Source organism: Monodon monoceros, unplaced genomic scaffold (genome assembly GCF_005190385.1).
Source record: "Monodon monoceros isolate NGI ecotype Baffin Bay Population unplaced genomic scaffold, NGI_Narwhal_1 Super_Scaffold_1, whole genome shotgun sequence".
Lineage (NCBI taxonomy): Eukaryota > Metazoa > Chordata > Mammalia > Artiodactyla > Monodontidae > Monodon > Monodon monoceros.
In genome coordinates this window covers 65299169-65312492 of record NW_021703765.1, presented here as the reverse complement: position 1 = coordinate 65312492, position 13324 = coordinate 65299169, and the positions used below count along the sequence as shown (strand labels likewise).

At 44.8% G+C, this 13324-nt stretch overlaps 1 protein-coding gene across 2 annotated transcripts in view; it reads left to right on the top strand.

Annotated features, from left to right (window-relative positions):
• The window catches only part of ZNRF3 (zinc and ring finger 3), a 145323-nt gene that overhangs the window by 79052 nt on the left and 52947 nt on the right, over positions 1-13324 (top strand). For both annotated transcript variants that reach the window (XM_029221793.1, XM_029221786.1), the window contains exon 2: positions 11475-11600. In XM_029221793.1, coding sequence (XP_029077626.1) covers positions 11475-11600 — 126 coding nt within the window. The remainder of the gene's footprint in view (positions 1-11474; positions 11601-13324) is intronic.

The window sequence follows — 13324 nt, the reverse complement described above, 5'->3', positions numbered from 1 at the left end:
TTGCCGGTTTATCATACTTTCCTCTCATGTTTTCTTGCTGAGCCCTTGCAGGCAGCCTGTGCTGCTTGGCCAGCACAGGCTCCCAGTGCCTGGCTGTCCTGTCCAGCACCCACGGAACGCTCTGTCCAGGGTGTGCTCAGCTGCTGGACCATTCTGTGGTGGCGTGTTGCTGTGGGGAGGAGCACATCTGTTTGCAGATGCGTGTCACTACCTAGTAATGCCGTTTGTTACTTTTAAACTGTGTTGTACATAGAGCTGATTTATATGAAAAAAGCCCTGGTGAGCTTCAAATTTCCGTCACCTGTTGTGTCAGCAAATGCACATACATTTTAGATTTTTTTTTTCAAATTACTGATCAAACAACAGTGGGTCTTAATTACCTTTTCTTGTCCAGTGTCCGGCACAGGGTCAGTGCTTAGCAAATATTGGTTTGGATGAATACTAGAATCCAAAAAAGGAAAGTCTCCAGCTACCCTTACTCTCTAAACCCATCAACTTTTAAAATTCTTTGTTTCCTTGCGGTTTTCGCCCATCTGCAGATGGTATTTTTAAATAGGTGTTGTTTTGCACATATGCTTAAAATTTCATACATGGTACTTTTTATACCATGTTATCTTCATCATTATCCTCTTATAATTATATAATATCCCATAAATTATGCACATTGTTTTGTTTGATTATATAGTCTTTGGGAAGACATTCTTATTTTCTTTCACATTTTCATAGTTTGGAGAAGGACTGCTTGAAGATTTTATCATGGAAAGTTACTTCTTTGTTTTATTTATTTATTTCATTTGTTTTTGACTTAGTTTTAGGTTACTTCCTCAGGATCTGCTCTAAAAATGGAATTATGGGGGAAAGAAAGTCATAGGATCTTGGGTTTGTTTCATATTGATAGATTACCCCAAACTGAGCCGATTTGCAGCGTGGCCAGCCAGGTGTGTCCACATACACCCAGCAGCCCATACACCCAGTAGCATTGAGTTACGTTGGTGATTTTACTGTGCATTCATCAGCAACAAGGTTGATGGTCTTTCTGTTTTCTTACTGTAAACTATTTATATATATCCCATAACTGTCACTTCATTCCTTTCTGTTACTGATAATATGGAGAAGTTTTAAGAATATATTGCTCTTTCCGCCTCCTTTGTCACTGTCTAGCTTGTTAATTGTCCTGAAGGACTTCCCTTAACTCGAGTTGCCTCACTGATTCTCAGAATAACTTACGGACGGCCAAACTGAGCTTTTCTCTACATTGCTATCCACCTGTCCCAACAGAATTTATTAAGTGAGTCCTTTCTGCATCCTTATGTTGTCCTGGTTTTCATCATAAGATCTTTTAAAATTTTAAATATGTTTTTGGAATTTCTTTTCCACTTGTTCTATTTTTCTAGTTCCAGACTGGCATCATGTAGTTTTATTGATTTTGTGGTTTTATAGTATTCTTTTTAAATCTGGAAGAATGAGAAGCCTTCTTTACCCTTTCCCCTCCAACATATTTCTTCTTGATTTAATAACTGTTTTGTGTGTACAAGCACCAAATCCTTACCTTTTTATAATAAGAACAATCAAGTGTCCTTTATGATGTTGCCTTGTAATTTAAAATAAAACTATGTCTGTGAATTTCTATGTAGAGCTCAATACTTGTCATCTGGTAGCTGTATGTGTCACTTTGAGTCATTTAAAGAATAGATTTAGAATTAAATTTTGCTTAACATTTTCAGATGGTTTCCTATCGGCTATTGGATACTTTTTTTTTTTTAACAAAACTTAACCTATGAAACATCTCCTTACCTACTTGGAATTGGAAGTTCTAAGTGAAGGTCTGTAAAGTCAGACATGCGATATACACAGGGCCGTATCTAAGTTTCAACATGATTATCTGACAAAATGCAATTCAGGGGATGGGAGATATTCAGGTGAGAAGGTAGATTTGAAATACTTGCTGCTTTGCCCAGATTCCGACAGGCAGCTTCTCAGTTCTTTTGGTACCAAGAACAAGAGGAACCAAACAGGGTAGAGACTGTTCTTGGTTTTTCTCTAAAAAGTGACACCCACTGCGGAAGACAGTGTTCGGAAGACCAGACCCCTCAGCGAAGAAATGCCGGTTTTAATCCTCAGGCAATTCCCATTTGGATGTTTCCAACAAACAGCAGCAACAGCCAGCTCCTTTTCTGTGTCTGGGGTCCTTTCCGTTCCCATTGCTATGACAACGGGGGGAAAAAAACTGTGTTCGGGTACCTCTGGATTCTAGATCCAGAAAAAGGCTCAGGCTGTTTGTTCAAAGAGCAAAAGAGAGTTGTCTGTTTCCTTGTACGTAGAAGAGAAAAAATAATCCTTATGATTCAAGAGAAAAATGGGTGGAGCTGTCCTTTTCCATTCTTTCACATAAATTATAAGTCTTGATTCCAGCCACCACACCTTTTAAGAAAAGGTCCAGGGCTGTTGTTTCATGTGAAACTCTGTACCACAGTGACACCCTACCCTGGTCTGCGGCGGCAAAAGGACAAAAGGAAGGAAGTTTCCCTTTTAAATCCCCAGGAATTTTTTGATGAGATAATATTACAGAGTGAAATGTCTCTCCTCCTATTCGTTCCGTGTTTGGCTCCAGTGTAACAGTAACCCACTTAGAAGCAGGCGGCCCTTTTGAAGTTATTTTAAACTTCCAGCAGAGTGTGGAGATATTGTAGCCTTGGATAAGAGCACCACCAGCCCCGGTTTCAGTTTTGCCCTTTCAGGCGTGTGGAAAGTGCCCCAGTATATCTCCAGGATTTTGTACTGAAAGCTTCTTAAAGAGCTGGTCTTGGTTTCAAAGCTTGGCTTGATGTCCTATACCCAAGGGAACGTAGTTCTGTTTCTCCAGATACTTAACCTTGTCTGACATAGTCTTTTGGCTTTGAAGTTCCCGTAGAGTCTTTGTCCATTAACAAAACAGTGAAATCATGATAGCCAACCTCATTGGGCTCCGAGAAATTTGAAGAAGGTCCATCTTCATGTTTCAGCGTAAAACCAGATGCTCGATACCTGGCACTGATGGTGGCCAGGACTCTGCCCTGCTTATTGTTAGCCATTTTGCCCGAGCAGCTCCTTGTTTGGAAATGCAAGGACGTTGTTCAGCACCCCTTGTAGAGGTTATAGGATCTGTCTGTGTCTGGGAGAAAACTGGGGCTCCCTAGAACAATCACCCTGGTTGTTGTGTCTGCCACCTCTGTAACTCTCAAATCCACATCACACTCTGGTGCCCCCTGGAAGTTATTTGGCTTATGGGGGTGGTGAGGGCTGCTGGTTCCTTCTTCACCATTCTCCCTGAATCATCCATGTGCTGTGTTCCAGCTGTCCCCAGCCCAGGGCCTGGGGCCTCCCAAGCGTCGTCCCAGGCAGTCCTCCAAGTCCATAGTCCTGTGCAGGTTGCCTGTTGGGGTCTCTCTTTGGCCTGATGGAATGCTTCCCTGCAGGACCCAGAGAATCTGCTGGAACACCCGAGGAAGGGGACATTTGTCCAGCAGTGCCTACGAAGATCTTAACCAAAATAAAGCACGTATATGTTTACAGAAGGGAAAGAATACTTCATGGCTTTTAATTGAAAGAGCGTTCCTCTGGTGTACCCTTTGCCATCCCTGATTGCTATTCTCAGAGGCAACTACTTTCAGTTATTTAGTGGTTTCTTCTGCCGTTCACCTCTGGGAATATTTCTAAATTTCTGTCAATAATTTCTAAACCTGCTTATACTGCCTCATATTTTTAGCCCATTTATACATTTTTCAACTTCCTACTCTGGAAGATGGCGATTTTGTTCTCTTAACCCCCTCATCCCTTCCCCTGCCCGGCCTTTCCACCTCCCCACCCCCATACACAAATTTCCCATCTCTGCATTTTCCCAATGTAGTTATATCACAATCAATGTTTAGATAAGGATTTACGTTATTATGGCTGTCAGTGTTCCCAGCCAGGCCATGCATGCCATACCCTGCTTATGGTTTACAATTCTGGTGTGACTTTTTGTTTTTTTTCTGGAGTTAATAACTGTCGCCCCCACCCCATTTACTTTAGTTTGCTATCTGATTATCACATTTCATTCTCCTGTTTGGGACTGTAACACTTCTCAATACTGTCAGTCCCACTGGGTGATGACTCAGGTTGTTGTTATTTGTTTACTTATTTGGGGAGCTCTCCTGCAGCCCTCATCCTTCTGACCCCATCTGGGCTGGTCGCCTGGCAGGCTGGTGGCATAGCTGTCCTCCTGGGATTTCCCTCTATTTTTCTTCTCTGTTGGATTCTCTGTGCCCTGGATCCCATGCCTGCCTCTTCCTCGGTTTATTCCCTTTGTTTTCTCGGAGCTGACAGCAGCTTCTGAGATCAGACAGGGGCCAGAAATGTTGAGGTTTTGCTTTTTAGGGGAGGAATCCTCTATTCCTCTTCCCCCTCCATCACCCTCATAAAGCACTGTTGTGGGCCTGCCTGAGTGAAGGGCAGTGGCATTGTGTTTTCTGCACATGGAGAGTGTTACCTGCCTCTGCAAGCCCAGCTGCTGAGACCAAGAAGGAACAGCCTTTGCTCCTGTGCCATTCCCAGTAAATCTTGAGATTGCCGGTAAAGTCCTGGGAATGTGTTTGGTGACTTGGGGATCAGAGCTGAGATGCGGCAGCAGGCCTGTCTCCAGGCTGAGGGCTGGAGACACCCAGCGGTCATTTATTGAGCACCTATTGGGCACAAGGCTCTCGGTGGGGTGAAAGGGGACCTCTGGGAAAGACTCCTTGTAGGAGCAGGTACCCATCCCAGAGGAGAGGCTGAAGGAACTGTGCTAAGCACCATGTAAAGCATTTGGGAATGTAGAGGTGGAAGCAACTAGCTATACTGGTGCATTCAAGAAAGCTCCATGGAAGGGCTGACATTTAAACTGGTCTTGAAGGACAGAGAATTCTAGGCAAATGCATGAAGGGCAAGCAAACGTGACGTGTCAAGAGAAAGTGATGAAGGAGAGGGCTTTCCCACTGATTGAGCGTCTACCATGCAACTAAGATTATATATTTTATCTCATTTAATCTGCACAGCACCCTGTTGAAGTGGATGGTACTGTCCCCATTTTACAGATGAGAAAATAGAGGTTTATAGAAATCAAGTCATCTGCTCAAGGAGGTATGCCTCATAAGAGGCAGGTTTCAAAACATGGTTACATGATTCCAAAGCTCTCATCCTCTCCATCCCCCAAACACCCCTCAGAACAAAATCAGGAGTAAGACAGCCAGAGGCACCGCTTCTTACTGTCAAACCTCCCGATAGAGGACTAACTGGGAATTTGCCTTCAATTGACTTAAGCCAGGATGTTGACATCCTGAAGTTATTCTGAGAGCACAAGACCAAAGTTATAACTTAGGACATATCTTCTGTTAAATCCTCACACTTTAGTGTGGCTTGTTAATTATTGGCATTTTTCTTCTCCGGACCTGCCCCAGGAGTTTTGCTTATCTTCTCATTTCAGGCTGTCCTTCTCCTCCTTCAGTATTCTCTGTCCAGTGAGTTTTTGTCAAGTTTTGTCAAGCCCATTCTAGGTTTCTGAGTTTGTTTTTTCCTTTATGTTTTCATTAGTAGTTCTTTCTGACAACCCTGAGTTCTTACACACAATTTAGCCATTTTTTTTCTTCCAGTTTTGACATACAGCACTGTATAAGTTTAGGATGTAGAACATAATGATTTGACTTAACATACATCATGAAATGACTATCACAAGAAGTCTAGTGAACATCCATCATCTCATACAGATACAACATTAAAGAGAGAAAAATATATTTTTTCCTTGTGATGAGAACTCAGGATTTACTCTCTTAACCATTTCATATGTAACATACAGCAGTGTTCATTATATTTATCATGATGTACATTACATCCCTGGTACTTATTTATCTTATGTCCTGGAAATTTGTACCTTCTGACTACCTTCATCCAGTTCTCCCCACCCCCAATTCAGCCATTTTTAACCTTCTTAAAAATATGAAGGCAAAAACTTCTTAAATTTCAAACATCTGACCAGGTAAACCTCACACACCCAAACATTTTAAGAAAATAAACTCAGAAATTCCTATAACTGTTAATTGCTTATGTGCCACATTAAGTTCAAAGTTAACATGCTTGAACATCATTCATTGAAATCTCCTAAGATTAATTTTGCACACACAGGTCTTATGTGTAGTCACTGCCTATATGTCACTGGCTGGTGTCAGCATGTACGAATTCACAAGTGTGGTTTTCATGTGATGACTGTCTGGCAGCAATGTCTCACTGAATATTTAGAATATATGTGTTTCATATGTTGGAGGTCCTCATTCTCCGTAGATGACTGTGATCCAGAAAAGGACTTTGGGATCTTTTTAGGTTAAGGGCTACTATTTCTCAGTAGACAGTAGAAAGATTTGGTTGGGGCTTTATCTTGAAACGTGGAACACAAAATAAGTTTGTATTTGAATTTAACAAGTTAAATTATAATTGCAACTTTGTTCTGATTTCTGAGAACAAAGAGCAAATCCCCTGTTGGCAGTGTTGGGATATTTCCAGCAAAACTGTCTGAGAATGTGGATGTGACATCCTTCTCTTACGTTTGACTCCAGCAGTAGGAACACCCAAAGTCATTTTTCCAAAAATGTTAGAGAACTCTCTCTTTTCCCAAAGTTCTGTCTTAATCCTTTGATCATTCTCCATGGAAGCCCCCATGTGGATTTCTTCTTTAATCCTTAGCTAGATTGTTTGCCATTTGCTTTGAGTGGATCCTGTTGTTGACTAATATGACTTTGGTGGACTCTGTTATATTTGCATCATTGGCTGATTTGCGGTTCTAGTTTGCAATTTATCGACATGGTCTAGTCACTCTGTCATCTGATAGACCAATTAGCAAGAGGTTGCTGTAAGGATTAAACAAGATAAAATACATAAACAGAGTAACATAGTTGATGCTCAATTAACAAGAAAGCCCTCTCCTTCACTTTCCCCAGATTTGGCATATTCGTTTGCATTTTATGCCTTTGCCTAGAGTATTCCATCCTTTGACACAGGTCAGTTTATGAGTGAATATTTTCATGTTATGGCTTCCCTATAAAACATTCTGCTGAGCTCATAACGTGGAGCCCTTGGGAAAAGAGAACCCCAGGGCGTAAATGTTTGGAGACCTAGGGTGGCGGGCATTTCTGGAAGCTGATGCTGTCATCGGGGGCGAGCTGAAAGAGACCTGAATTGTACAATATTGGTAGGTGAGTCAGAGAGGCCAGTTACACTGGAGACGTAGCTGAGGTTGAATTCACAACCCCAGTGGTTTGGACCTCTGGAGATACAGACTGGAATAAGGAACTCAGAAGAGAAGAAACTCCGGAGTGGAGCTGGGAAGGGGGAGGATGGTGAGGTCGGTTTTGGATGCTCTGAGATGTGATTTTGGTGGCCCTTTACCCTCCCTGGGAAAATAAACCACCCATGCCAACCGATTACACCCACCAGCACTTGAGAAAAAATTCCTTTTGGTTTTTAAATCTTTGATCCCCGTGCAGAAGTCAACACCCTTGACAGGGCTGACACTTTGAGCTGCTCACAGGCACCCCAGTGACAGCGGATGCTTTGAAAAGGGGTCTTGGGGCCAAGGAGGGGGAGGGCCCCACATGGGGTGCGGCCCAGGGTGCTAGGGGGACCTCAGCGTGTGTGAGGCTCACACAGTTGGGATTTCCAAGTGCTCCGGACGCCCTCTTGCCATGCCTCCCCTGGCCACGTGTCCTGCTCCACAGCTCGAGCCTCAGCCTGGTCTGCTAAGGGCCTCAGCTTCTACTCCTGCTTCTGTTGCTCTGGGTTCACAGTCCCGCCCTCCTCCTCCTCGCGCCCTCCCAGGCCCCCCCTTCTCTCCAGCCGCCCCGCACCGTCCCTCCATCTCCTCCCACTGCAGCCTTTGCTCTTCGCATCACGCGTGTCAGCGTTTGGCTCGGATCACATCTACTTTAGGTTCATTTCTTCTCACGCGCGTACCTGTGCTCTCCCTAACTTGGCATTTCTCGGAGTGTGTCCCATGAAACAGTGTGAGCATATTAAACACAAAATGGGTTGATCATCAACGGGTAGGAAACGCTGGTTTTAGCAAAGGTTAAAACCCTTTTAAGTTATTTAAACCTTAGGCCTCTGCAGAGCTTTAATTTCCAAATGTAGATCCCGAATCCCTATGTCCTGTTCCTCAGCATTAGTTGCGTGTGCAGGAACCCATTTATCATCGTGCAGGGCTAGTATTCTGCAGGACACAGTTTCCCGAAGGGCTCTGGTGGTTGGCTTAGGCTCAGGAAGTGTGGAAACCGCATCGTCCTACGCTGTGGATTCCCATGTTGGCTGAGGACAGTCATTTCTGAGTAAACTCTTTTTTTAATTTATTTTTTATGTTTATTTATAATTTATTTTGGCTGCACTGGCTCTTAGTTGCGGCACGCAGGATCTTTTAGTCGCAGCGTGCGTGCGGAATCTAGTTCCCCAACCAGGGATCGAACCTGGGCCCCCTGCATTGGGAGCGTGGAGTCTTACCCACTGGACCACCAGGGAAGTCCCTGACTCTTGGGACTTTTTAAAAAAACGTATTTATTGTGGTAAAATCGATACAGAATTTACCACTTAAGCCATTTTAAAGTATACAATTCAGAGGCATTTAGTACATTCACAGTGGTCACCCATCCGTTAGTATCATCTGATGCCAGAACATTTTATCGCCGTAAAAGGTCCCCTGTACCTATTAAGCAGTCACTCTCCGTTTCCCCCTCCCCCAGGCAGGCATCCACTAATCTGCTGCTGTCTGTTTCTATGGATTTGCCTGTTGTGGATATTTCATATCAGTGGAATTATACAATATATGGCCTTTTACATCTGGCTTCCTTCTTCAGTAAAGTTTTAATACAAAGTCTTAGACCTGCATGATTCCTCTGCTTCCCTCGACGCAGCTCTCTATCACTGACCAAACCCTATATAGGTATAAGTAACAAAAAGCACCTTTCCCTCTGGAGACCTCCAAGGCACGTGGCCAGGTTAAAAATATCACGGAACACTGTAGAAAAGTGTCAGTAGAGGGGCTGCCATTGACGTGACTTGACCTGGGATTCAGGAAGCTGACTTGAGCCCGGCTGGGAGGCACTTCCTGGAGGGTCAGAAGTACCTGGCTCTTGGCACGACTGGCTTATTGCCCTTGCCCATCCTCTCCAGTTGGAGATCTGCATTTCAAGCCGCTCATCATTTAATAACCATCGAACATCCTAAAGTGGGCTGAGTTTTTCAGGGGCAGCTGGAGGGAAGCTGTGCCATCCACTGCACTGCAGGACCCTCCTTGGTCCTTTGGGCAGACTCTTGGAGCCTGAAGGCTGGTGCAAAAATCATATGTCGCAGGCTTCCCCATCTCAGGTCCTGCAATTCCCAGGGCAGGGTTATCCTGTGCCCGCTACGAAGACAGCTGCCGGCCACCCCTTGAGCTTGCGGCGCTCACCCTTCCTTGTGGGTCCATTGACTTGCCAAGGATCTCTGCCCTCTGGGCTGCTCCCTCCCCTCCTCCGCTCACTCATCCTCTCCAGTCCAGGGCCACCATTGCCAGAAGGTGCAACCCGCCTGCCTCAAATTACTGTTCTTGGTGCGCCGCTTTTCCAAAGAACCTGTGGTGCTGTCCTGGTATCCACATGCCTTCCTGATTTTTGAGCCCGTCTCTCTCTTCTTGGTGTCGACTGTGTCCCCCCATGCTGCTCAGGTAGCCTCTCTTCTCCCCCTAAATCCCTCAGCTCCTCGTCCCCGGGCGTGGATGGCCGCCCGTCCTCTCCCCTGCCCCGGACCCGTCCAGCTCTCCCTTTGAAGCCCAGCTCAAGACTCAGCTGCAACTCTGGCCACCTGCACCAAACTCACATTACACTCCCACACCACCCAGTTCAGAGCTGGCAGGCAGCCTTTCTTTACAGAGATTTGTACCTCTTAGTCTTTTCTCCCCAGTCAGGTGACCAGCTCTCAGAAGAAGGGACAATAAAGTTAAGCAAGTGGAGTTGGAAGGTACTGGACTGTGAATTCAAGGGCCAGGCCACCCCGGGGGCAGCCAGTTGCTGGCTGTGTTGTCTTGGAAAAGCTATTTATCTTGAACTTCTCATCCTAAAATGAGTGGGGGATAAGGAGGTTGTATTAGTTTCCTATTTGCTACTATAACAAGTTACTACAAACTTAGTGGCTTAAAGCAACACAAACTTAATCTCTCATAGTTCTGGAGGTCAGAAGTCAAAAATGGGTCAGCAGGGCTACGTTCCTTGTTGAGGGTCTAGAGAGAATCCTTGTCTTTTCCAGCTTCTGGAGGTGGGCTGCCTGCATTCCTTGGCTCATGGCTCCCACCTCCATCTTCTGAGCACATTGCTCCAACCCCTGCTTCCCTGGTCACATCTCTTCTGTTTCCACGATTCCCTTTTTTCCTTGTAAGGACCTTTGCAATTACATTGGGCTTACCCAGGTAATCCAGGATATCAAGCTTAATCACATCTATAAAGTTTCTGGTGCCTTGTAAGGTAACGTATTCACAGGTTCTGGGGATTAGGACATAGATGTCTCATGGGCCATTATTCTGGCTAACACAGTGGATTCTTCAGTCTCTTGTATCTCTAATATGCCATGACTCTAAAGACATATTTCTTCCAGCTATTTAAAGAGTTTAGCACCGTGCTAGACTCCTTCACGTCTCGGTAGGTTAGGTTTATCCACAAGGACTTCCTCTTCTCAGATGGTTATTAGGGATTCTGGGGTCTGATAAAACTCAATACTAGAACTGTGAGCGCAAGCCATAGTACCATTCTGTGTTCAGGCTTCCACTAAATGCACTTTTACTAGTAAAAATTTGACAGTGCTCTCCTACCTATCTTTGATTTTGTGTTTTGCAAATTTTGAAGAAACCTCAAAGAATTTCATCTGTTTTCCTGTAACCAGGGGTAGCCTTTAAACAGCCTGTTAATTATCCTGGTGATTCCGCTGTATGTCTAATGGTCTCTCCATAAATTCCTGAATGTGTTTCGAGGTCCTCTTGCATCAGTTGAAGTAAATGTGTTGTTAAGGTCTGGAAGCCAAATAGTTTTGGATGCTAACCTAGCTCGTCTCCTCTGTAGCTGCCACTGAATGTTATGGTATTTCACAGCCACCTAGACCGGGATTTATGTGGGAGTTACGCTATCTCTCTTTTCCTACATCCCATTGGGTGGTGTCCACCTTAGGTGACCACTGCTTACAAAGCAGTGAGAAAGCATCTGCGAAGTCTATTTGTAGTGGCTCTATTGTGTTCTCCCCAGGGCTCAGCTCATTGTACTGAAATAGGATCCACTCAATGGGTTGAAAAATGCATCCCGCCCATATGACTTTAAGTTTTGAGGTTGTTTTTGACTGTTGAGTCTGAGACGTGCACACCAGGAGTCAAGCAGGTCTGCAGCCTGCCTACTGAAGTTTTCTTTCCATTTGTTTCCTAGATGCACCCACTGGGCCTGTGTAATAACAATGATGAAGAGGACTTGTATGAATATGGCTGGGTAGGAGTGGTGAAGCTGGAACAACCAGAACTGGACCCGAAACCATGCCTCACTGTCCTCGGCAAGGTAAGCACGAGGCCCTCTGAATTGCTCCCATTTTGATTGGTGTTCTCCACACCCTTATTTCCCCAATTCCTCAAATAGCCGGTTACGGAGAAGAGCCTTGCTGGCACAGCACTCTTTCCTGGCTGAAGTCATGGCTTGGAGCAGCCCCCCATGGTACCCAGAAGCTTGGACTCTGATGGCAGCTGCCAGCCTCAGAGTGGGCTCCACCCTGCCCACTGTGTGGCCTTGGGCAGGTCACTTCCCCTCGAGGAGTCTCAGTTTCTTCTCTGTGAACTGGGTTGATAATAGAGATTCACCATCCCTGTCTTACACCCTTGGGGCCAGATATTTCAGAATTCTGAGATTTGGGGCATTTAGAAAGGTATTAAGATGCACATATTTTGTATTAAGGAACTCCCAGGAGACGTGGGGCCGTCCTCAGGAACCAAACACATGCATATTTGTGTAGCAAACTACATGGATATTCACATTAAGTGGGACAACTAAAATCTAAATAGCCCCGTGTTAGTTCAGGGCAGCTGTGCCTCCAAATGAGTTCAGGGCCATTAAGTTTCGCTGCCAAGTAAGTTCTGAATAGACTTTGGGGTTGTAGAGCTTTTTCAGTTTCAGAATGGCAGATAGCAGTTATGGTCCTGTATTAGACCTTACCTCATAGGATGGTTAGCAGGTGAGATGAGATACAAACGTCTAGCAGAGAAAGCTCTCCAGAAATGTTCACTGCCATTGGCTATTGATATTCCGTTTAGAAGTACTAAAAAAAAACAAACTTTCTTAGCCTTGAGGGTCAGCATTACCTCTGGCTGCAGTATAAGATAAAAGATAGAAATACATTTACTTTGGAAAACCATCTGTCAATGATCTTAAAATATGACAGTAACAACCTGTTTTGGTTTTTTTTTTTAATTATTTATTTCTGGCTGCATTGGGTCTTCGTTGCCGCGCGCAGGCTTTCTCTAGTTGCAGTGAGCAGGAGCTGCTCTTCGTTATGGTGCGCGGGCTTCTCACTGTGGTTGCTTCTTTTGTTGCAGAGCACCGGCTCTAGGCGTGAGCTTCAGTAGTTGCAGCACGCGGGCTCAGTAGTTGTGGCACGTGGGCTTAGTTGCACCGCAACATGTAGGATCTTCCTGGACCAGGGCTTGAACCCGTGTCCCCTGCATTGGCAGGTGGATTCTTAACCACTGTGCCACCAGGGAAGTCCCAACAACCTGTTTTAAACTGGATCATTTTGTTAAAGGGAAAGGTTTGGAGAAAGTTGTTAGAATTTTGGTTGGAGGAAAGGTAGTATATCCTAAGGGTAGTGTTATTGCTTCGGAATTTTTTATATTCTCAGAAGCTGCTGTTCTAAGTATCATGGGGAGACAACTGGGGGGAAAACAGTCCTGGTTCTGACCTCTTGAGGAGATTCAGGCCAGAGAAGAGGTGGTTTTGATATAGGGAGCCTTTCCCACAGTCAAAGCTGTCCCAGCCGGTGTCTCCTGAAAGACTTTTGGCCCAGGAGACCCTCATGGATCTAATCTGTGATGTTTGTGTCCCACTTGTCTTCTGAGTAGCTTCCGACCACTTGTCAAGTTCCCCTGCCCTTTTATAGAAGGAGAAGAAAAAAAAAAAAAAACCACAGGGACTATTACCTATTTGGTTTATAATTCCCAAAGTTGAATCAATGTGTTTTAGGCAGCCCAGGCCCCGATACTTCATCGTTTAAATAGTTGGCCAGAGCTGCCTAA